The sequence below is a fragment of the Protomyctophum bolini genome (assembly GCF_963924005.1).
Source record: "Protomyctophum bolini genome assembly, chromosome: 24".
In the NCBI taxonomy this organism is placed as follows: domain Eukaryota; kingdom Metazoa; phylum Chordata; class Actinopteri; order Myctophiformes; family Myctophidae; genus Protomyctophum; species Protomyctophum bolini.
The window spans coordinates 14,878,703-14,905,006 of record NC_137885.1 but is presented as its reverse complement, the minus strand read 5'-3'; the positions used below and the strand labels follow the sequence as shown (position 1 = coordinate 14,905,006).

Sequence of the window (26,304 nt, the reverse complement as noted above, 5' to 3'; positions counted from 1 at the left end):
AGTCCTGCCTCCTCTTGTTCTCCTCTGCCTCCTGTTCAGCCGTCACACCCCACTCCCCCTTGGAGATGACGCACACGCACACGCACACACACAGGCACGTGCAGAGGGGGCGAAATAAGGGCTTATGTGTGGGGGGGGGAAATAAGGGCTTACGGGGGGGGGGGGGCAATAAGTGCTTTTGGCCCTTCAAGACGAACATTTGAAAAGTAATGATAATTCCACTATCATATTTAATTATACTTTTAATGTGCTGGCTGCCATCCGTCATTTTTTGTTTCAGACTAATGAGAAAGTATTGCTTCTGTCTAGCTAAAATCACGTCGGACTGTTGGAGTAAAAATCACAAGTGAGGGGCGCTAATATAACTCATGTTGATTAGGTGATGTAATGAAGTGATGTAAAACAAACGGTGCAAACACAAACATTAAACGCCATTAATAATAAAAAAAGACAATATGACCTAAATGGCACATTATGACGTACATTTTCCCTTCATTGTCAATGGTGTTTACAAAACAAACATTGAACTAAAGACAAACATTAAACCTGTGTATAGGAGCAAGGGCTAGCACCCCTCAAAAAGCACGTATTTTGTACAATAGTCGGCCCAATGGACTGCCAACCATATATGGAGGAGTGTGATGATGTCATGGTGCCAACGCAGTCACTGGGGGTTTATCTACCCTTGCGGGATAGCATATTTATTATTATTCATTATGTCTGAAGAAGAATGTGTCTTACCTGCAGACAAAATTAGTGAGCTTCATGTAGATGAAAGCAAAAAGGTCGGAGGTGGTAATGTTGGAGGCAAGAAGAAGGCCAAAGTTGCTGCAGAAGACTCTAGAGTCCGGGGTGAGTTGATGCCACCGCCTCAGTATATTGGGGAGCGCTTGTCTCTCTACACGAAGCTGAAAGCGGAACACGATGCCCTGTTGGCCGAGAGGGCCGAGAACGCCGCTCTCCCCATCAAGGTGACCCTCCCCGATGGGAAGGTGGTGAATGGCGAGTCCTGGAAGACCACGCCGTACCAGGTGGCGTGCAAAATCAGCAAAGTTCTCGCCGAGGACACGGTGATCGCTAAAGTGGACAACTCTCTGTGGGACTTGGACAGACCGCTGGAGAATGACTGTAGCCTGGAGCTGCTCAAGTTTGACGACGAGGAAGCCACAGCGGTGTACTGGCACTCCAGTGCCCATATCATGGGTGAAGCCATGGAGCGGGTCTACGGAGGCTGCCTCTGCTATGGTCCACCCATCGACACCGGTTTCTACTATGACATGTACCTCGACAACAACGAGTACATCTCAAGTGGTGACTTTGCCTGTTTGGAGACCTTGTGCAAGAAGATCATCAAGGAGAAGCAACCCTTTGAGAGGCTGGAGATTAAGAAGGAGACCCTCCTGGAAATGTTCAAGTACAACAAGTTTAAGTGTCGCATTCTGAATGAGAAAGTCACTACCCCTACTACTACAGTTTACAGGTGTGGTCCATTGATTGACCTGTGCTTAGGACCTCATGTGAGACACACCGGAAAGATCAAGGCCCTGAAGATTCACAAGAATTCATCCAGTTATTGGGAGGGAAAGGCTGACATGGAAAGCCTCCAGAGAATGTATGGAATCTCTTTCCCTAACCCCAAGATGCTCAAAAATTGGGAGACACTCCAGGAGGATGCAAAGAATAGAGACCACCGTAAACTAGGCCGGGAGCAGGAGCTGTTCTTCTTCCACGACCTGAGCCCAGGGAGCCCCTTCTTCCTGCCTAGAGGGTGCTTCATCTACAACACCCTGTTGGATTTCATCAGAAGTGAATACAGGAAGAGGGGCTTCCAGGAGGTGCAAACACCCAGCATCTACAACAACAAGTTATGGCAGCTCTCTGGCCACAGCGAGAACTACAGCGAGAACATGTTCTCCTTTGAGGTGGAGAAGGAGAATTTTGCCCTCAAACCCATGAACTGCCCCGGTCACTGTCTGCTGTTTGGCCATCAGTCCCGGTCCTGGAGAGAGTTGCCCATCCGCCTGGCTGACTTCAGCGTCCTACACAGGAATGAGCTGACAGGAACCTTGACGGGCCTCACCCGGGTTCGCCGCTTCCAGCAGGATGATGCTCACATCTTCTGCTCCATGGAACAGATTGAGGGCGAGATCAAAGGTTGCCTGGACTTCCTACAAGCCGTGTACAATGTGTTTGGACTGACATTCAAACTCAACTTGTCCACACGGCCAGAAAAGTTCATCGGAGACCCTCAGGTCTGGGACCAGGCAGAGGAGAAACTGAGAGACAGTCTAAATGAATTTGGGCAGGAGTGGGTTGAAAACCCTGGCGATGGAGCGTTCTATGGACCAAAGATTGACGTTCAGATTAAAGACGCCACCTGTAGATACCACCAGTGTGGCACCATCCAACTGGACTTCCAGCTCCCCAAACGCTTCAATCTCAAATTCGTCAGCGACGACGGGAAGAACAAGGAGCCGGTGATCATTCACAGAGCCATCCTGGGATCAGTGGAAAGGATGTTCGCCACTCTGACCGAATACTATGGAGGCAAATGGCCTCTATGGCTCTCCCCCCGCCAAGTGATGGTCGTGCCTGTGGGACGCGCGTGCGACGAGTATGCACAGAAGGTCCATCAGGAGTTCCACAGCAGCGGTTTCATGGCCGACGTAGACCTGGACCCCGGGTGCATTTTCAACAAGAAGATCCGAAACGCAGAGCTGGCCCAGTACAACTTCATCCTGGTGGTGGGAGAGAAGGAGAAAGCGAGCGACACCGTTAATGTGCGAACGCGGGGGGACAACACGCTGCACGTGGAGTGCAGCGTGAAGGAGTGCATCAAGCGTCTGCAGACGCTGATGTCCCGCAGGAGTCTGGACGCCGAAAAGGAGTTCCACGCTGGCTTTAAATCCTCGCCGTGTCCTTCCCCTATTCAAAATGGTTCAAACGCCACCGTGTTGGACGTCTTAAAATGTGACTCTGCGGAGATAGTCCTCGCTCAGCCCATGGACAAGATGCCGGACCACAGTGCCCTGATGATGTTGGCGCAAAGGGAAAATAAGCTGATGGAGGAGAATGCCAAACTGAAGAAGGATATTGAGGAACTGCAAGAGATGAGAGAGAGACGTTGTCTCTGTAATTTGACCTCAAACTAATTAAACAAACCCGCGTGTTTTCATGATGCTGAATCCATTCCAAGCATTAGTTTTGCATAAAAACACTCATTGGGCTAAATTTGAGGTTTTTTGTGCAAAACTAATGCTTGGAATGGATTCAGCATCATGAAAACACACTAGTTTGACATGTCACATGCTACTTAAAGCAAAAGGAAATCTAGAAAAGATGTACCTTATATAGGATGTCTATGGTGGCCATACTGTACAGGCCATTTTCAACACTTCCCCTCAGACAATTCCAGGCAACCTTTTTTCTGTTATTCAGGATATATTGAAGATACAAAATCAGCTGAGTTTGTTTCTTTTGCAATTAGTTTGAGGTTGATCCTGTATTTTCCAAAAATGTCCTGCACTAAAGAGATCCTGGAGATTATTGAACCAAATAATTAAAAACATTAGGCATGGATGACAGGTTATTTTCCCTTATGGAGATCAATAATGACACAATACACAATGTTCCCCTAGGAGAATGATTAAGTTGATTCATATACACATTGAAAAATAAATAAACAAGACATTGAACACTAAACAAATATAAGGGGTGATCAGAGAAGACCTGTTTACTGCAGTCTTCACAGGAACTGAAGAATGTTCTCATCAACATAATAACGTGTTGTGAATCCCACATTTTAAGGAGGGTTTAACCAATTGGATGTTGGGATGGGGAACAATAGCCTACAATAGATCTAAAAGCTCACAACAACATTGTGAGCTGGTAGATCGGCTATATTTGGTGAAGTCTAGAGGTTTGCAGTTGATTTGGATGGAACGGTCAAGGCATGCAGTGATGACGACACCACCACAAGCCTCCATCAGTAGCTGTCCGGGTTAATGTTAAAGCAAATCGCTATCCAAGGAAGACAGACCGGTCGGTCATCGACATCAGAAAGGATAACGTACTTTTTTGTTTTACATTTCTGCTTTCTTCCGACAGGGACAGTGAGCGAGAGAGTCGGGAAAGGTGGAGGAGAACAGGGCACAGCAGATTAAGCGTCCGGGTGGCTGGCTGGGAGTTGAACCTAAACTTTAACCATGCACCCTAACCTTTAACCATGCACCCTAACCTTTAACCATGCACCCTAACCTTTAACCTTTAACCATGCACCCTAACCTTTAACCATGCACCCTAACCTTTAACCTTTAACCATGCACCCTAACCTTTAACCATGCACCCTAACCTTTAACCATGCACCCTAACCTTTAACCATGAACCCTAACCTTTAACCATGCACCCTAACCTCTAACCATGCACCCTAACCTTTAACCATGCACCCTAACATTTAACCTTTAACCATGCACCCTAACCTTTATCCATGCACCCTAACCTTTAACCATGCACCCTAACCTTTAACCATGCACCCTAACATTTAACCTTTAACCATGCAACCTAACCTTTAACCATGCACCCTAACCTAACCTTTAACGATGCACCCTAACCTTTAACCATGCACCCTAACCTTTAACCATGCACCCTAACCTTTAATTAACCTTTAACCATGCACCCTAACCTTTAACCATGCACTCTAACCTTTAACCTTAACCATGCACCCTAACCTTTAACCATGCACCCTAACCTTTAATTAACCTTTAACCATGCACCCTAACCTTTAACCATGCACTCTAACCTTTAACCTTTAACCATGCACCCTAACCTTTAACCATGCACCCTAACCTAACCTTTAACTATGCACCCTAACCTTTAACCATGCACCCTAACCTAACCTTTAACCATGCACCCTAACCTTTAACCATGCACCCTAACCTAACCTTTAACCATGCACCCTAACCTTTAACCATGCACTCTAACCTTTAACCTTTAACCATGCACCCCAACCTTTAACCATGCACCCTAACCTTTAACCATGCACCCTAACCTAACCTTTAACCATGCACCCTAACCTTTAACCATGCACCCTAACCTAACCTTTAACCATGCACCCTATAACCTTTAACCATGCACCCTAACCTTTAACCATGCACTCTAACCTTTAACCTTTAACCACTGCCCTCCTGTTAGTTAATCACCAAGCATTTCCCCAGGTGGAACTCCTTGGCTGAGTGACCATCTCAGCTAAACAGGAAACAGTATTCAACAATAACATCATGACTGCAAAATACAAATGTGCAAGTTAATAAAGTGCCAATATGCTATGCAAAATAAGTAACAGAGGACCACTCTGTTACATGTACCATGAAAATCTATTAATGTTGCATCCCTATAACCAGTAAGACGCGCAAACGCGGGAAGCGAACGCAGCTCGTACATATTTGGGTTTTGGACGTATAGCTGCTTTGGGGACTCCTTATATGGTTATGGCTGAGTCATGGTGACGTAATCACTCAGCTCCATATATGGGCACAAAAGCGGGACAGACAGACAGACACACAGACAGACATGATCTGCTAGGTCTCATAGTAAGTGCTCACTGCGTTCGCAATGAAGCATAGCATCCGTCGATTTGTCTGCACAGTTAGCCTACTATGTGGTTACTGTCATGCAGTGACATCATCATGATGATACAAGGCACCGCGCTCACTTCACATGGGTGTTATTTCTGTTATTTCCCTCCAACACTTTCAGAATTAACATTCAAACACATACTAGAGCGGTGCCCGTTGGAGCCTCTACAGCGGTGACCGTTGGGCACTGGCCTACTTGGAACGATGCAAGTTGGAAATGCATGCCCAGATATTATGTCTGTGTCCCTTTATTGCCCATATATGGAGTTATTTGTCAGGCATGCCCAAATATGGAGTGTATATGCACTGTATGCATACGTCAGAATGATGTCAGAACAGGCCAGCTCCATATATGGACACTGGCCAGGGGCCCTGTCCAGAGCCCGGGCAGAGGCCTTTTTGGGGCGGTTCTGGACAACCGTGGGTCCGACCGACTCAACACCGGGCAATGTACCCCCTGTGGGGGTGTGGAACGCGTTTGTCGAATTTGAAGTCGGTGTTATTAAAGTTGGAAAGAAAAAACCAGGACCCCACTAGTGACGTCATGTGGCAGCCACAGTGGCGTCAGTATTTTTCAACAAATTCTAAATTTTGACCAACTCAGCCATCTCCATATTTGGGCAAAAAAACACATAAGTGTGCACGTCACGTGCATACCAAGACCGTTGTGGTAGGCACGTGTGGCATGCACTGTATGCACTGTGTGTGATGTCAGGTCAGAGCACTGCAAGTCAATCTATTTAAGGTGTGAAGATGCCTTAAGAGCGGCCATTTAAAAAGAGGTCCAGCCTCAGCTTATAATATACATATAATATACATGAAACTGGAAGTTCAGTAGGAATTCAGTATTGTAAAGAAAGCTAAAAACCAACACAAGGTACCGTCACAACCGTAACATTATCAGGTATATGCAAAAACAAATCTATAATACGTTGTTTTATTCTCAATAGAGGGGAAGGTAGCAATTGTGTTGCTCTCGGCACATAATGCTGCATAAACAGCAGAGCTGGGACGTCGAGTCTGTAGCAGCATACTTGGCTGCTCGATGCGACTGAAGTTCATGGCACACTTTGCCTCCTACCATGACTCCCCATCACCGGGAGACGAGAACTTGCTGTTGCACGAGCCCGAAAGGGACAAATCCCAATGGCATCACATAGAAAACCTGGATCTATTTTTCCGGAGGGTCTACAACCTGCACCAGAAGAACGGATTTGCCTGCATGCTGCTGGGGGAGATCTTCGAGCTGGTTCGGCTGCCATTTGTGGTCGCTTTCACGCTGTTCCTGCTCTACTGCGTGGACTACGACGTCCTCTTCGCCAACAAGCACGTTGTGAACCACACGGCGGGCTCCTCTAAAGTCACCCTGGTCGACGCCGTCCTCCCCGCTGACGTTTGCGGCGCTCGTATCCGCAACAGCCGGCTCGTTATATTTGTGCTGGCGATCTCCGCCGCGTTCTGGCTGCACCGGCTGATCAAGTTCGCCTGCAACGTCTGCCGCTACTGGCGGATCAGGTCCTTCTACGTCGGTGCTCTCAGGATGCCCATGTCGGAGCTGACCTCCGTAAGGTGGCAGGAGGTCCAGGCCAGGATAATGGAGGTCCAGAAGGAACACCAGATGTGCATCTCCAAGAAGGAGCTGTCGGAACTGGACATCTACCACCGTATCCTCCGCTTCGAAAACTACATGGTCGCCATGGTGAACAGGTCTCTGCTTCCTGTGTCCTTCCGGCCTCCTTTGCTCGGAAAGATTGCGTTCTACACGTGCGGTCTCCGATACAACTTTGAGCTCATCTTCTTTTGGGGGCCGGGCTCCCTGTTTGAGAGCGAGTGGAGTCTTAAGCGAGAGTACAAGAGAGGAGGTGACCGGCTGGAGCTGGCAGATAAGCTGGCTTCTCGTATATTGTGGATCGGCATCGCCAATCTCGTGCTCTGTCCGGTCATTCTGGTGTGGCAGTTTCTCTATGCCTTTTTTAATTACACCGGGGTGATCATGCGGCAGCCGGATTTTTTGGGAGCAAGGAGCTGGTCCCTCTACGGTCGATGTAACTTGCGTCACTTCAACGAGCTGGACCACGAACTCGCGTCGCGTCTCGGCAAGGCATACGAGGCTTCATCCAAGTATTTGAACAGTTTTCAGTCCCCACTGCTGACTGTGGTGGCTAAGAACATAGCGTTCTTCGCCGGCTCTCTCCTGGCTGTTCTTGTCATCTTGACCATCTACGACGAGGACGTTCTACAGGTGGAATATGTCCTCTCCGCCATCACGCTGCTCGGGGTGTGCGTCAGTGTCTGCAGGTCATTAATTCGGCACGAGCACAAGGTGTTGTGTCCCGAGCAGCTGTTGAGGGTAGTACTGGCACACATCCATTACGCCCCGGACCACTGGCAGGGGAACGCGGACAGGCACGAGACCCGTCGCCAGTTCTGTCTGCTCTTCCAGTACAAGGCCGTCATTATCCTGGAGGAGCTGGTCAGTCCAGTAGTGACCCCCTTTATCCTGATCTTCTCCCTGAGGAGGAAGTCCCTGGAGATCGTCGACTTCTTCAGGAACTTCACCGTGGAGGTGGTCGGGCTCGGAGACGTTTGCTCCTTTTCTGAGATGGACGTTAGGCGGCATGGACACCCTGCGTGGATGTCGGAGGCCTCCTTTCACCAGCAGGTGGAGGGCGGGAAGACGGAGCTGTCTCTGATGCACTTTGCCATTACCAACCCCCGGTGGCAACCTCCCCACGAGTCTGAACAATTCATTAGTCAGTTCAAAGAGCGGGTCCAGAGAGAGGCAGACCCACACACAGTCACCCTACTGTCCCAGTCTGAGCCAAGGAGTCTCATTTCAAACCTCTTGGCAGGCTCGACCACCTTAGCTTCTGTTCATTCTGGCTCGGACGGCTCTTTGGCCAATCACGCTGCTGTCAGCATTGATGAGAGGGCCTTGAGCCCCCTCTCGCCAGACAGCAGCAGTCTTCTACCGAGAGGCAGCTTCAACGCTCATGGCCACACCATAGACACAAGCAGGCCATTAATGGCAGACTCTGGGGCCCATGCACGTATGATCAACTCGGGCGGCAGTGCGCGGGAGGGACAGATGATCAGTTCCGTTCTGTCGGAGTACGCCTCCTCCACCGAGATGAGCATGCATGTGCTCTACATGCACGACTTTCACAAGCAGCAGTCTCACGGCGAGCAGTCTCATTGCACATGGCACACGCAGGAGAGCGGCGACAGCACCCCAGACGAGGTCAGAAGTGACCCCAGCCCTCAAGCCAGACACTTCCCCGGGACACACACCTTCCACACATCAGTCCCCAGTCCCTCCGATATTCCCAGCTTGGCTTCAGCCACCTGCAGTACTACCACAGGCCAGGAGTGGGTCTCGTTGCAGAGCCGCAGCCAGCGTCACTATGGAGGAACCACAACAGATTATTTAGTTTAGATGCAGGGGCCAGGGTGGTATCCCATGATGGGAGGGTGGGCATATAGGACAGGAAGCCCCATGGAACCACAACACCATTCCAGGGGAGGACTGTGAGTATGAAATACCTCTTCACCAGTGGTGGGCAAAGTAAACAACCCCATTCGAATGAAAATCAACCGATATCAACCAGTTTGCGATTAGGGAACACAGAGACATCCCATGTGGCGGACACATTCAGTCTTAACCGGCCACGTGAGTCCCCTAACCTCATATCAGTCTTAACCGGCCACGTGAGTCCCCTAACCGCATCAGTCTTAACCGGCCACGTGAGTCCCCTAACCTCATCAGTCTTAACCGGCCACGTGAGTCCCCTAAACGCATCAGTCTTAACCGGCCACGTGAGTCCCCTAACCGCATCAGTCTTAACCGGCCACGTGAGTCCCCTAACCTCATATCAGTCTTAACCGGCCACGTGAGTCCCCTAACCTCATATCAGTCTTAACCGGCCACGTGAGTCCCCTAACCTCATCAGTCTTAACCAGCCATGTAAGTCAGTTTCACAATGTTTTCACTTCCGGGGCAGTAATTTCAGGTCTGTGTTTTCTAATGGCTCCAGTATACAGGCAGTAGGTGGATATTATATATGTCCACTGATCTACAGCGTAGGTCTTGGCCAGCGTGATCCCAGTGGTTCCTAAAATTTTTAGCTCAAGACCCACATACTTTTAGTGTGTAGGAAACAGGGAAAAATTACATGTACTCGAGACCTGTTGGTCTGCGATTCTAAATCTAAATCAAATGTCATATATCGACAGTATGGTGGATCTGAGACTAGGAATTCATACACAAAGTGTTAAAACTATTAGCAAAAAAAAAGATGAGACAAATATTCAAATGTACTTGCAGCCACAGACTCAGATCAAACTCAGACAAATCATTACAACACTTTATCACCAAAACTACATCACCTCCAAACAACGCGATTTCCAACGCGATGGACCTGATAACCCCAGACCTAGGATATTCTATCTAGTCTACCACCCAAAATCCACAAGGATCCACAGACTTGGACTATTCCCTTCGAGGTGTCTCCCGGCAGACCTATAGTGTCAGACTGCAGCAGTGAGTCCTACCACATAGCACAATACATAGACCACTTCCTCAACCCCCTCTCCTGATACATGCCAGTTATTTAAGAGACACATATGACTTCCTAGAAAATATCAAGCCCATAGCCGTGCCACCACACACATACATTTTCACCATAGACATTGACAGCCTTTACACTAACATACATACTGTAAAGCCACTGGTTTACAGGCAGTTAGAAATCTTTTCCAGACACACCCGGACAACACTAGACCAGACAATGCCATTTTACAACTTTTAGAACTCAGTCTCAATTGCAATGATTTCACCATGGCTATGGGCAAGAAATTTGCACCCGCTTATGCCAACATATATACTGTATGAGTGAGTGGGAGAGAGAGGCCTTGGCAGATTTTGAACACACACCATGCTTCCATAACGATCAAACATATCATTCATCCAACAGAGATTAACTTCCTGGACACCACCGTACTTTTTCATACAATAGATCATACACATAAACGACTACTGACAAAAATATATTTTAAGGACACAGACACACACGGCACTACTCCATAAACACAGCTACCACCCAAAGCACACCTTTGCAGGAATCATCAAATCACAAATCATTCGGTTTTTCAGGATTTCATCCAATAGGGAACATTTTAATCAGGCCACACACACACTTTTCACAGTCCTCAGAAGGAGAGGCTACAGCAAGAGATTCTTGCATACATTCAGGAACAATGCCCTGGCCTCTCTCTCCCCCACCTAGTCACTCTCCACAAACACTCTGCCCCTCTCACCCCAAATTCTAACCCTAACCTCAGCCCTAGCTTTCCTCCCCAGCCACCTCAGAGCATGCATCCGAATCAGAGGCCTCTCTCTGGCGCAGGGACAGGGACGGACCTGGACGGGGCCCACACATTACCCTCTCCTCTACTGTATGTCTTCCCTCCTCCAACTCTTCTTCTCATACAGTCCATCGGCTCATCTGGCCCGGTGGACTCAAGGACACGGAGGTACAACATAGAGCCACACACCAAGCCACTGAACTGAAATCTGGACGTAAACATTGCAGTCATGTGAACATTGAAATCTACCAATTTATTTAACTTACCAATTGTTGAGGGAAGAAACCCTCTCACAATACCTTTCTTGTAACCACCGTGCCATCCTCTTTGATCAACATCAAATAAAAGGTACTGGCTCGCACAGTGGCAAGAGTGACTTTAGACTCTTATTTTCAACATAACAAAATGACAAACAGTCTATTTTTGTCGGAGCCCTTAGAAAAGTGTTGAGAACCACGGCTTTAGAAGGCATTCGTAGAATCGGCCTTAGAGAGAGGGAGAGGTCTAAATGTTTTGATGAATTGAACAATGTGGACCCTGTTGTAAACAAGTGTAATGCTTAATTGGGTCGTCCACTCACAGTTAACAGTCTTTGTATTGAGTTTGTGCTTGAAATGTACTGTAATTCTACAAACTGTTAATAAATATTTAAATCAAAATTCAATCAATCAATCAAAGAGAATTACCAAGAGATAATGTGTGTGGTGGTGAGAGAGAGCACTTGTCTGTGGCCCATGTTGTATATTATTATTCTCACCATCCATGCACTGTATTTCTTACTCAATATCCTCTTCATCCCAAGTGGGACACAATCTGCCTCCATCGGGACCTGTCTTGTGCTGCATGTTGTGCCCTTAGAGTATATAAGGTTGTGCCTCCCTCGCCCCAATTAAGGTTCATCCGTTTTAGCTCGGCTGTCACGGTTGGTCGCCACTGCCGGGTGGTTTTGGGTCGACCTCGACTCCTCCTCCTTACTGGGGTGCACTGTATGCGGTTCACTAAATAGCCTGGCATGGTAAAGATGGACCACAAACACAGTGTTGCTGATGCAGTTTTCAATATTTTGCTCGGTTCTACTCTACGTGACTAGACTACGATACATTAGGGATATATGCAGAAACATGCAGGACAAGTTATGTCTTTCTTCTTTTTTTTTGGTTGCATAAAATAAATATGCTCTTTTTTTGTGGATGCTGAGAATATATTACATTACATATATATGATTGTTGGGAGGGTGTAGGACTGGCGGCATGATAGGTAACTCTTTAATTAACCATTTTATGTATGCCAATGATTTGGCCATTGTTTCCCCGTGTAGTGCTGGGTTCCAGCAGCTACTGAACATTTGCTCTGAGTATGGGGTCGCGTATGACGTCATATACAATGCCAAAAAGAGTGTGGTAGTCATTTGCAGGACCAAGGAGGATCAGAAACAGCATTTTCCAGTGTTCTACTTGTCGGATCAAACCCTCTCAGTATGCAGCAGTAAATATTTGGGGCACATCATTACAGATAAGATGATGCTGACGTATAGACAGCGAAGAATGCTCTATGCCTAAGCTAATATGTTAGCCAGGAAATTTCACTACTGTTCAGTTGAGGTCAAGGTGAACCTATTTAGAGCGTACTGCACCCCGCTGTATACAGCCCCCTTATGGGTGAACTATAAAAAAGAGAGTCTGCGCAAGCTAAAGGTGGCTTATAATGATGCCCTCAGGATTCTCCTGAAGAAGCCTAGGGGTGGCAGTGCTAGTCAGCTCTTCTGTGACTCTGGTCTAACCACCTTCCAGGCTCTCTTGAGAAACCTCATGTTCAGCTTTAAAAGCAGACTTGATGGGTCACAAAATAACGTGATTAAGGTGTTGACTAATCCTAGGTTTAGCACTGTTAGATACCGCTCTTTGATGTGGAAACATTGGTATGAGTGCCTCCTATAGATGTTTTATTATTATAATTTTTACGAGAGTTTTAGAGTTTTATGAACCAATGTATTTATTTGTAACTGTTTTGTATGTTTTTAATTGTTGTTTGTCATCTACTGGCTACGGCTGTCAATAAAGTTTCATTCATACATACATACATCTCAGAAGTTGAAGCAGTTTTTAAGGACCCACTTTTAGGCCAGTGCAACAGCATGCTTTTGCCTTTTTTAAACCTTACCCATTTTAACCAAATACATACATACATATTACGTTACCTTTTACCCACCCAACATTGCAACATTTCTTAATTACATCACCATCAACAGCCAACATACCATACATAGGCTACATACAGTACATACATACCATTTTCGGTCCAGCCGACGACAATACTTGCACGCTCTGCTTGCGCAACTAATAACCTAAACCAAGGCATCAAAAGAATAACATAGCCTACTTCATGTATACTGTACGTCATCCTAGAAGCAACAAATGTCATTACTATAGGCCTACTGTCGTAAAAAGTCACACTATAAAAGGTTACAGACAGTAGGCTGCAGTAGTACAGGCCTATACCCTATACTGTTGTAAAAGAGTCATAGTATGTCGACAAAAATGTGGTTATAAAGTCAAAATATCAGTTATATCACCATCTTTGGAGCCACTCTTCACATTTACAGAACTGTCATAAATATAATGCTTGTGGTGGTTGCCACTGCCAGTTGTTGTTATAATCTACCACTAGATGGTAGTATTGTCACACTAATGGGATAAACTGACAATTTTGTAGATATAGTGGCAAAGGTAGACTATACTGTACATTGCATTTTTCACTTTGGTGGTTTGAGCACATTTTCAAATAAGATGGGTTCAGCCTCAACATTTTTACATACCGGTAATTAAAATAAATTATTTATAAATAAATGAATTAAAGAATCTCTGTTACGAGCAGTTATGTAACCAGGACATGGACTCAAAACGGCTCCTCAATTGTTCTTCCATCCTGTTAAGTGCAAGCTCTTGAAGAACATGGCCCACCATGAAGTGCACTTGACCTGTAATTGAGTCTTAAGAGCAAAAGTACAGACAGTTCCTCTATTATCTTCCCCCTGGATTACATTGTACTTCAGCTTCCTGTAAAAGCAGGAGCCCATATAGAAAGCCTTATGGCCCTCCTTGTTACTCTAAGTACCTGAGATGGAGGTGGAAAACCACTAGGTTGCCATTATCCCATATTAGTGCAATCATATATGGCATGATTATTGATTGGCAGGTTATATGAATTAAGTCTCTTGACTTTTCTGGCACGGCATGCAATTTAGCACACATTAAACTCAACAGACGGACGGCAAAGAGCTCACACTGTTAATTGAAAACTTATGTTGAGGTAGGTAGGCACCAAGGGTTCATAACTTCATACCTCAATGTCTCCAATACCTGACAGTGAGTGGGGTCAGCCAGCTGCTACTGTACTGCATAATGTATGTATGTATGTATGTATTTGGTTAAAATGGGTGGGGTTTAAAAAAAGGCAAAAGCTTGCTCTGGTGCACTGGCCTAAAAGTGGGTCCTTAAAAACTGCTAAAACGTCTGAAATGTATGTATGTAGGTATGTATGTATGTATGTATGTGTGTAGTATTTAAAAAGGGGGGGCTTTTTAGTAAAAAGCCCAGCCCACAAAACCTTCATATATTTAAAACAAATCCAAAATAAGGTTACCAGTGAAGGGCAAAATGCCTATTCACTGGGGACTATGCAAGGCAGAGGCGTCCACCCCCCTGAGTCCAAGTTAAGCTAGACCGCATACCTAAGTATGTATGTATGTATGTATGTATGTATGTATTTGGTTAAAATGGGTGGGGTTTAAAAAAAGGCAAAAGCTTGCTCTGGTGCGTATGTATGTATGTATGTATGTGTGTGTGTGTGTGTGTGTGTGTGTATGTATGTGTGTATGTATGTATGTATGTGTAAGAATATATTATTGGCTGTTGATTGGCCGAGCTTTGCATAACGTTTGTAGTAGCTAATTGGCTGTTGTTGGTTACGTAACCAATCTATGTTTTACAATCGTTTATAAAGACATAAATTTACTTGCAGGTGCAGAAGACCAAACTATTCAAGCGTTATAGAAATGTTCAAATTACTTTTCAAGAGTCAAGTGGGAGGGACTGCAGCAACCACACTTTGCAACTTTTCTAGCTATTATTATTATTATTATTATCATCATCTTGTCTCCCACCCCCGTGACACTGGGCCTGGCTGCATGCCAATCCCCTACTCTTTCCTCTTTCTCCACTGTATAGCTATCAAATAAAGGCTGAGAATAACTAAAAAGAAATAAAGAAAGCTTCTGAAAACAATATTTCATGACCATAATGAGCCGATCACACTTGTTAAGAATAACTTGGTCTAGAATATTATTCCTATAAACATTCACCTACAGAGTTTATTAACCCAGTTTACTTGTGTATCCCTCAGCGCACACACCCTCTGGTGACATCAAGAGCAGAGATGGCTGTTTGCAGAGAGACTCAGAGCACCAGCTGTCTTTTAAAAAGCAACGGATGAAAGCCAGTTGATTGGAGATGTGCTGCTCCCTAATCATCAATAATTCACAGCTTTCGACATTTTGAACTAATTATGGTACATCGATGGCCTATTTGGAACAGGCCAGTCAGAGGAGAGCAAATAACTGCATTGCATTGGGACATTATTTTTGAGGCGCTAAGACCCTCCTATAGGCTATTCAGCTAACATTAAACACAAACATTAAATGCCATTGACAATGGAGAATTTACGTCATATGTGTCTGAGCAAATCGGCACGCTAAGAGCGCCCCTCACTTCACACATGTGTGATTTTTACTACACCAGTTGGGCAAATGACCACACACCCCCGACAGTTCCCAGGCCATTTCCATTGGATAGCGATGGCAACATTTCTGATCAAAATAACAGAAACGTTGGGAGCATACTTATACTTAGCTACAGTTCACGTCCCAAAGATCATGGGTTCACAATTCAAATCCCAGTGTAAGTGAACAGATTGTTTTGGGAAACCAAAGCATGCCCTGAATAAATTGTGTTAGGTTAGCAAAGTTGCAAATGGGTTGAATCTAGAGTTGCAACACAAGCCATTGACAGCCCATTCATCCAAAAAAAAAGTCAGATCTGATTGTATTAAACAACGTTAAACTCACCAACATTGCAGCTGTACGGAAAGCTTTAATTATCGTCTTTCAATCTGCAGTGTTTGTTTCATAAAAACCCACCGTACACATGTGATATGAGCCACCTTCTGTCAAGAATTTCTGTGCAGGTGATTTCTATAAGTGTAGGAGTTTGGAAGCGCTCGTTGGAAGTCATTCAACAGCCCTGCGTACTAGCACCTGTTTTCAATTTGCACATAATGCAGGAAGCAGCAGCCAGAATGCATGCATAACATATCACATACAGTACACGAATAAGCAAGCTGTATTCAAATATTCAGACATCTCATTCACATGAAGGAAATGTATACCTTCTTTGTATAGTTTCTTGTCCATCTATCTTGTGTCAAAATTGCTCTAGTCTACATAAATTAAACTCAGTGTGCACTCAGGATGGTCTAAAGTGCCAGACTCAAGATTAGTTAGCTTCCATACGAATGAACAGGACTTCTGGAGGTGTGGGTTCAAATCCCACTCCTGAGAAGATGTTTTCCAATCACAGTACATCTGTGCACCAAGACACATTTTAATACATATTGTACAGGGAAATGTATTTAAATGATTCCAAATGTTGAAAAGCTATTTGCAAGTTTGCAAGTATGCAATAACCTGCACCTATGCAGTGGTTGGAGGTGGTCTCTGAAGTTTGCTATGCTATACTAGAAATGTAGACCCTGGTGTTGGGTATATGTATTGGCTCAGGAACGTGATGCCTGGCTTAATGGCACTCTTAACACTCTTTTTGGAAAAAGCAAATATATGCGAGTAGGGCAACCAAATCGTCAGCGACGTCCCTGTCGTTTGGTCCCCACAAGGATAGTACTATGTACTGTAAACCACACGCGCACACACACACACACACACACACACACACACACACACACACACACACACACACACACACACACACACACACACACACACACACACACACACACACACACACACACACACACACACACACACACACACACACACACACACACACACACACACACACACACACACACACACACACACACACACACACACACACACACACACACACACACACACACACACACACACACACACACACACACACACACAGGGAGAGAGGAGATGTGTTTACCACCACCTGTGTGTAGTGTTTGGGATTCCAGGCATGGCCTTCTTATTTAGAACTGATAGGTTGGAGGACTGAGAGACTCCAAGCTTTGCTGTGTTTTAATTAGTCTGTCGGTGAAGTGTTATCTTCCCAACACGTCCTATTTGTATTCTCAAAAGGGCGCCGATAATGGCCCCTGCAGCTCAGCGAACAGAGGCTGTTTCCTTCATCAGACGGGGCTTAATGACCTCAGCTCTTCAAATAAAAAAAAGAATGGAAAAGAGAATACTAACAAACAAACAACAAGAAGAGGAAGAAAAACATGACTGCATAATAATTATTCTGTTTAACAATCCAGTTGACAATTCAATTTTCCGTCATGTTGCCGTGTTTTCATCAACCAAGAGTGAATTCCTCCTCCATCAACAGGGATGGTATAGTGCCACAATGCCACTGTGGGAAAAATAATATTTCCCAGGCCCACTTGACAGTGCACACAGTCAAAAAGCCTTGCAGCACACAAACTGATGAGAGTGTTCAGGCATTTATCTGCCTTTGTGATCCACTTTAGTTGATAAAAGGTGACGTTTATCCAGACAGAGTCATTCATTTTGGTGACACTCTGCTACTGTGTTCCAGACAGACTCATTAAAAGGAGATGTCTAGACTTTGTTTAACCAAAAGAAGAGTTAAGGATTGGCCCCAATGGGCCCTAATGTCCCGCTGGAAGGCTGCATCATGGTTTTATTGTGATACATCTTTTCTCAGCCCGAGGTCTCTTGAAAAAGGAAACTGTTCAACTCACGCACAATTGAAAGTTACATGGACATTAACACCAACAAGGACACAGACAAGTGTCCTTGACTGCATGCACCACACTGTGCCAGAAGTGTCCTTGACTGCATGCACCATGCACCACACTGTGCCTTGCACCACACTGTGCCATGCACCATGCACCACACTGTGCCATGCACCATGCACCACACTGTGCCTTGCACCATGCACCACACTGTGCCTTCACATTTCACCACATTACTTACAATTGGAAGTAGGGTTATCCCTGTCCAATCACGTGATCGGTAATCAGGGCAGATCACGTCATTTCCAAATGACCGGAATCAGAAAGGAAGCAAGAACACGTGATCAGGACATCCCTAGTATCTATCAATACTATGATCCATATCATTTTGGATATTGTACTATTGGCATACGTGGAAAAATTGGTACATCATAAAATGCAATCATAAAAATAAAAAAAACAATTTAAACACTTATTTATCTGAAGAGTCTACCTATCTTGATACATAACACTAGACACAGACAGACAGCAATAATGTTGTCCATAATCTCCTGCTCAGTTAGCTGCTTGCCTGCTGCTTTGGAGAGCTTGATTGATTCTTTGGATTTCATCAAGACATCGCCACATGGCAGAGGCTGTAAAAGGCATTCCTTGAAAAGGCAGATTTCCAGGCCTTTGTCCCACAGCTTGTGAAACATTCGACAAATAAATCTCATCTCAGTGAAGTCACTCTGAGGCAGTACTGAGTAAATGACATGACAGCAGTGGTGGACAGTAACTAAGTACATTTACTCAAGTACTGTACTCAAGTACAATTCTGAGGCATTTGTACTTTGAGTATTATACTTTTACTTCTCTACTCCACTACATTTCAGAGGCAAATATTGTACGTTTACTCCACTACAATTATTTGAAAAGTTTAGTTACTAGATACTTTGATTATAATTACAAAACTTCAGCCCTACTGTTACTGTATATACTGTACATTTCGGGCCGATCTGCAAGCTTACAATGTGTCGCATAGCATAGGATTAGATCTGTGCATTCACTTATAGGGGCCTAGCCATGCAGTCTGTGACATCAGTACTGTATGACATTCAGTACTGCATGACAGCGGTACTGATGGACTTCAATGTGACCGCCATTGAATCCAGAATAAAATGGGTATTTGCATGCATAAAGTGAGTGGAAATCGAGTGGCAAAGTGAGTTCATCGTTGTTTAATAGGACTTTTCTGTTTGGATGTATGGGCTGTCAAGGCCAGAAAGTAGTTCTTTCCCACAAACAGATATACAGACAAACAGACAGACAGGTTCACGCAGGTTCCGAAAGCATAAAATCCCCACGTGAAAAAATGGGTTGCAAAAACCGTGGGATAAGAACTATAAAGTAAAAGGGAAAAAAAGGAAATAAGAATCACCCCACGCGTGGAGGTAATAACTGTCAAATGGGCTTTAAAGTAGCATGCTCCCGATGTGGCAGTTAAAGGCTCAATAAATGCCACAATGACAATTTACTGATGAACAGCTTGGATTTGGGCATTCTTTTCAGGGATAAATTGGTTTATTTTGATTTAATTTGGAAGTGTTTCTGAGGTTGTATTAGATCTGGCATGAGTGAGACTGGACTGGAGGTGGCATATGCAACATTTATGTGTGTGTGTGTGTGTGTGTGTGTGTGTCACACACACATGCCTGTCAAAGGTGTAAACACTTGTCTGTGGAATGACGCATACTGTACCACTATAGAAGAGATTAAAAATAAATAAATAAAAGCCTGGCGTAGAATGAGACTCTGTCAGAGCCTGCCTCCTGTGGCTGCCTTTGTTTATCACAATAAAGAAAATATTCTGAATAGAACTGGACTGCTGACCCAGAACCCCTTCATCTTTCAGTTTTCAATGTGGCGTTCCAGACCAAATCCCTGGACGAGCCGGTCAAAGACAGCCACCAACAACAATATGCGCGCAGAATGATAACTCAGTGATATGTCCATTGTAAGTGGAATTGAAATTGTAGAGCCATATTCATTAGTTACATTTTGGACCCTTGCCTGATATAACATGACACGCTGCCAAACCAGATGGACAATACTTGGGTGTAGAGGAACATTGAAAAGTGAGAGGCCGCTTGGGACACAAATGCCGCAGGTTCGATTCCCAGCAATGTGTCAAAGTGCCCACGGATATGACACTTAAGCCCTAAATGCGCTCAAGTAGTCTGACCACTTGGGGCAGCAATTAGCTGGGCCCAGCTGAAAAGGGATCAAGTAGGTCTAATTATAATAGCACGTGGCACCCTCCCGGTGACACCATGAGGTTGGTACTGCAGGTCCAACTCTACAGTGTTGCATCACCCACTTCCAATGTTATCAACCCACCAGGAAGATGCCCTGGGGGCAAGGGCGCGTGCGTGCATCTGCCTGGGTGACGGCAGACAAGTGAAATGACTGCCGCCGAAGCGAAAACATCTTGAAACTGCACTGTACAACAACTTCACTTTGATTTTTTACGTGGCCGGTTACGACTGAGGTTAGGGTTAGATTTAGAGTTAGTACAGTAATGGGGTTAGGGTTAGATTTAGAGTTAGTACAGTAATGGGGTTAGGGTTAGATTTAGAGTTAGTACAGTAATGAGGTTAGGGTTAGATTTAGAGTTAGTACAGTAATGGGGTTAGGGTTAGATTTAGAGTTAGTACAGTAATGGGGTTAGGGTTAGATTTAGAGTTAGTACAGTAATGGGGTTAGGGTTAGATTTAGAGTTAGTACAGTAATGGGGTTAGGGTTAGATTTAGAGTTAGTACAGTAATGGGGTTAGGGTTAGATTTAGAGTTAGTACAGTAATGGGGTTAGGGTTAGATTTAGAGTTAGTACAGTAATGAGGTTAGGGTTAGATTTAGAGTTAGTACAGTAATGGGGTTAGGGTTAGATTTAGAGTTAGTACAGTAATGAGGTTAGGGTTAGATTTAGAGTTAGTACAGTAATGAGGTTAGGGTTAGATTTAGAGTTAGTACAGTAATGAGGTTAGGGTTAGATTTAGAGTTAGTACAGTAATGGGGTTAGGGTTAGATTTAGAGTTAGTACAGTAATGAGGTTAGGGTTAGATTTAGAGTTAGTACAGTAATGAGGTTAGGGTTAGATTTAGAGTTAGTACAGTAATGAGGTTAGGGTTAGATTTAGAGTTAGTACAGTAATGAGGTTAGGGTTAGATTTAGAGTTAGTACAGTAATGGGGTTAGGGTTAGATTTAGAGTTAGTACAGTAATGGGGTTAGTAGTCGGACAACGTGCCAAACGTGACGTCGGAGAATGGCTGACAACAACAACGTCAAAAGGTCCAAGGCTACTTTTGACCTATTTTCCAATTGCTTATTGCATATTTGAAGCTATGCCCCGGCTCAACACGGAGGTGTGTAGTACATGAGCTATAATGATAAAATGTTTATCCTGAGCAAAACACATTTATTGACAACATGCCTGCTGAGAAAACCAGCAAAAATCTGTTTATGCTGGTCTGTGCTGTTTTTCAACAGGGATAGCAGGCACCTTTCAAACATGCTTTTGCAGCAGGGTGCCTCCGAGTGCATACTGTACAGGCTGTTAAGATATTAGGATAGCACGTCACTAGCTGTGCTGTTTTTGATCAGAGTTCAGTGGGGAAGTCCCTCTGTGCTGGGATAATGTGCATAGACATACAGGCTGTGATCAGGTCATGTCCTCGTCAATATAGTGACAAATGGAAGCAGTGGTCTTTAAAAAAGATAAAACTAGATCTGCGTTGGTGTAATTAACCACTTAAACCATATATACTTTTTTGGCCGAGCTCCCCCCATGGGGGCCTGAACTTGACCCCCTCATTTTCTCGCTCTAGTCTACACCAAATCTCTTCGCGAAAAATAGCTGATCTATGGAGATTCGCGCAAGCATAGCCACTATGCAACTTTCACATGAGTTGCCGTTTGACAGTCAAAAAGTCCACAAACTGCAATGCTGAAACTTTCTGGGATCATCAGCGCTTCTCAATACATTAACAGCATTAGTCCTTTAATTTCATTCAGTGTTAACTCATTGAGACCAGAGGCCGATTCAAGAGATATCTTCTAAAATCGACCTAAACGGTTTTCTGAAATACCTACGTTGCTATATCAGTGGTTCTCAAACATTTCCATGTCAAGGAAATTATATGTATTTGGCCGCGGACCCCCCATCTCAAAAAATATTTAGCAGGGACCCCCCGGGAGCAAAGCTTTGAGTTTAAAATATCCGCTTGCCTTTAAAATATATTCAAAGATTTTCTCAAGATAGCATGAGATCTATACAAGCTCATGGCGCGGCACGAAGCGACGGCGCAGAGATATCACAGCTTGCACGGCAAACATGGCAGAATTGCTACATCACAGAAGATGCAGAATATAACTTGGTGGGTAGGCTATAGTCTGCATGGGGTATAGGCTACGCATTGAGTATTCAGTCTGCATTTCCATCATAGCCATTTGTTACCTACTGCAACAAAACCCTGCTCGGTGCCCCTGATAAAAAACGGCTGTTCTGTTTCAGCCTCAGGTAGAGCACCCACGTGTGGTCTGCTGTGGACGTGATTCCACTCAGCCTGATTGATTGTGACAGGTGTGCTGATGGACAAAAGCCAATAGGAGAAACTCCTGGCGCACGCCGTGGCAGCGAGCCAGGTCTTTCAACGTGTCTTCATATAATTGGTCCTCACTAATGATCATGATAAAATAGCAGGGCCATTCTTTTTTCTGTCTCATAGGAGGGCTGTGGGCAGTTCAGAATCCCGTCTACCAGTGACATCATCATTAGGCTGTTTCTTTAAGATTTAAAAAAAATATATATATATATATATTTAGATTTGTATTACCGTGAGAACGATGGCTTCCATTTTCGCATTGCAGCTTTTCAGGACTAGAAAGCCTGCTGTTTCTATTAGCTTGGACGCCCCATCGATGTCACTGGTGGACGGGTTTGTGAACTGCCCACAGCCCTCCTATGAGACACAGACCGAGTAGAAAGAAATTGTGCTATTTTATCATGATCATTAGTTAGGAGCAATTATATGAACATAGGTTGAAAAGTGGTGAATCTACAAGCTCACAATGCATCACAATGCGACGCATTGCGAGCTTGTAGATGGGCTATTTTCAAATGGCTGAAATGTATATAGGGCTGAAGTGGTTTATGTAGCTATGTAGCCTAATAATCAAAACGACAAAATCTACGTAAAGTAAAGTAAGTCAAGTTTTCAAATAACTGTAATGGAGTAAAAGTACAATATTTGCCTCTGAGATGTAGTGGAGTAGAAGTAAGATGCCCATAAAGGCTCTCACCCCACCCGTGGCGCACTTTGAGATTTGCAAAACCGCGTGCACCTTCGTGAATGTCGCTCGTCTGAATTGCATATCGTCAAGTCTTTTAGGAAATTATGCCTGGTTTAACCCATTCAGGACGGGAACCCCTTTTTGGTGTTTTAAGCACTGTGTTACCCTTTAGCTATTGAAAAATAGCAGATCTACAAGCTCGTAAGCTTGTAGATCTGCTATTTTTGAAAAAACGTGAAAATGTGGCCCAAATGTTTGAATATATTCTTTCAGAGCGAACATTTTTAACTCAAATCTTGAAATCTTTGCTTCTGGGGGGTCTCTGGAACAACACTTTCAGATGGGGGTCGGTGGCCTATTACATATAATCTTGGGGGTCCTCGACATGAAAATGTTTGAGAACGACTGACATAGAAACAGGTTTTTCAGAAAACTGTCAGGACTTAGAAGACGTTTGTAGAATCTGGTGTCAGGTCCTAACTGGGCTAAACACCCGCTGCCGATGAATGCGAGGCTTTTGTCTTCATTGAGCCTTTTATCTTGTGGGACGGGGATATGGGGGCCATCAATCATCTCCTTACACAGCAAGCTCAGAAGGTTGGCACAGCTTCACGGAGCAAGGCATCCTGGGTGGCGGGAAAACGTGTATTATCATCACCTAGGTAATTGGTAGAGGACCATCAGTCAAACGCCACCCAAATAATCTCATTAGGACGCATGTCTCGTTGCATGGCTATTTATGAGCAATGGTAGTGCTTTACCAATAACTCTGCAGTCGGGGAAGATACCACCCAACTCCAAAATAAAAAAAAAAAATCTGGAAATTAAAAATATATCTAGGCTACATTTTTCAGGGAATTTAAGAAAGCCGTACATTTTTATTTTGAAAACAAATAAATACTGCCTCATCAAAGTTGGTGTTGTGACTTAATTTATATATTGTTAATTACTTGCATGAGAGGGGGAGAGGTGGTGGAGTTAGTTGCTTTAGCAGACAGTTTGAGGGTCCAATGGAGTTAAGAGGTTTTGTGTTTTTTTACTACTTTCCATTGGTTCAATATTTTCGAAACAACACACAGACAGAAGAACCTCAAAAAGTGTGTTATTGGGTTTCCTCCCGACAGCAACGGTTATACAGGTATGAAGTTTTGGGCGTGTCAACGCAAATTATACATTAAATAATTTTGTGCAACATCAACAGCCTACTGTTATGTATTGTCATCTGCTGTAGTTGTCTCTCTGCACAGCTGGAGATGGCTTTTTGTTGAGCTCAAATTCTATTTGTTCAAGATGGCTCCCCTGGTTCTCTCCCAAGATGCATAGCATGCGGCGGATTAGGGCCCAAAAATGCAATCAATTCACGCAGTGGGAAAGCAGGGGGAAATGAAAGATAAGGCTCTTAGTATAACCCATTCTGGACGGGATCCCCTTTTGGTGTTTTAAGCATTATGTTATACTTTAGCTATTGAAAAAAATGAGCTTGCCTTGTAGATCTGCTATGCTATTTTTGAAAAATCCTGAACATGTGGTGCAAATCTTTGAATATTATTTTTTATAACGCTTTTAACTCAGATCTGTGCTTCTGGGGAGTCCCTGGAACAACATATTTTCAGATGGGGGTCGGCGGCCAATTACAAATATTTTTGGGGGTCCTTGACACGAAAATGTTTGAGAACGACTGACATAGAAACATAGGTTTCTAACTGTCAGGATTTAGAAGGCATTTATAGAATCGTCCTCAGGTCTAAATGGGATAATTCATACAGTCCCCCAATCTGGCCAGGATGAATGTATATATATCTGCAGCTCTCTCTCTTCTCGTGTGGGTGTAAATAGCCTTATTTTGCGTCCCGCTGCGATGCAGCTTTGGCCTTATACCGTCGCTGTGTGTGTGACATTATTTCATGCAGTCGCAGAATGTTTTGCTGCATGAGATGATGCATTACATTGTTCTGTTGTTATTTCAGCTTGTCCTTTATTCAGGTGATTAAGATTAAAAATGGAGAGCAAAAGCAACACTCGAGACAAAAGTCATTTCAACATCTCCCCCCCCCCCCCCCCCCTGGGCCCAAACGCCATCTGTCATAGTTGGCTTTCAAATATCTAATTATATTTGTACAGGGCGGGGTTATTATTACTGATATTACTAATCAATTTAGGTTTCAATTAGAGCAACCAGAATCATTAACGCCACGAGACTGACAAAATAAATTGCAGTATATATATATATTTTTTTTTTACTCTCTTGACAAGCAGAGCAGAGACACGTTGACAACCCGCAGACGTCGGCAGCACCCCGGCCGCACACAACTATCGCACGCGTTTTTGTGGTTCGGAGCACAACAGGGTGCTTTTTGGTGCAATGAGGCGCCTCGGTTTCTGTGCCACGAGCACGGCACCAAGATAAAGGTCATGTCAGTCTTGTGACGAGAGTGACAGGTCCCGGGCGTCATTACCGGGAACGCGGCGGGTCAGCGTAGGCACCTTTCCTCACCTCTGGGAGATGCCGGAGAGAGAGAGCCCCCCCCTCCCAGATCACCCTGTCATAGGCTTTAATGAGCGCTTCCAGCGGGCCCCGGCGTCTAATGAGAAGAAGGCGATTACGTGTGTGTTCCATCATCAGCCCTCCGTCAGTATAACAGCACCTAACTGCTTGTTCGTGGGTGGGGGGGTGTTTCAGACTGTGTGTGGCAAACAGCCCACGCTTGGGCAAGATCTACGCTGTAGACGCTATCATTTCTTTGGAGGCGGAAGTTGCGGGATTGGCGGAAGTACCACGATCTACTGAATGTAGATCCTGGTACCATGGGACCATGTTCGAATGCCCCCGGGGGGCTAAAACGAAAGAAAGCTGCAAATGAACACCCATCTTTTACTTTCTCTAATAACAACCTAAAACATGAACCTTGGTTGAAAAAAACTAAAGTTGTCCTTTAAAGCTGCTATAAGCAATAATACA

General features: G+C 44.6%; 2 protein-coding genes across 2 annotated transcripts; both read left to right on the top strand.

The window, feature by feature from the left end:
• Positions 1 to 716: 716 nt before the first annotated feature.
• Positions 717 to 3,152, top strand: LOC308311785 (threonine--tRNA ligase 1, cytoplasmic-like; the record flags this gene model as incomplete). Its single annotated transcript, XM_080758563.1, has 1 exon — positions 717 to 3,152. The coding sequence occupies one exon, from the start codon at positions 717 to 719 to the stop codon at positions 3,150 to 3,152; it is 2,436 nt and encodes an 811-aa protein (XP_080614689.1).
• Positions 3,153 to 6,678: 3,526 nt separating this feature from the next.
• Positions 6,679 to 9,069, top strand: LOC308311784 (autophagy-related protein 9A-like; the record flags this gene model as incomplete). Its single annotated transcript, XM_080758562.1, has 1 exon — positions 6,679 to 9,069. One exon carries the CDS (start codon positions 6,679 to 6,681, stop codon positions 9,067 to 9,069), a length of 2,391 nt encoding a protein of 796 aa, XP_080614688.1.
• Between the last annotated feature and the right edge of the window lie 17,235 nt (positions 9,070 to 26,304).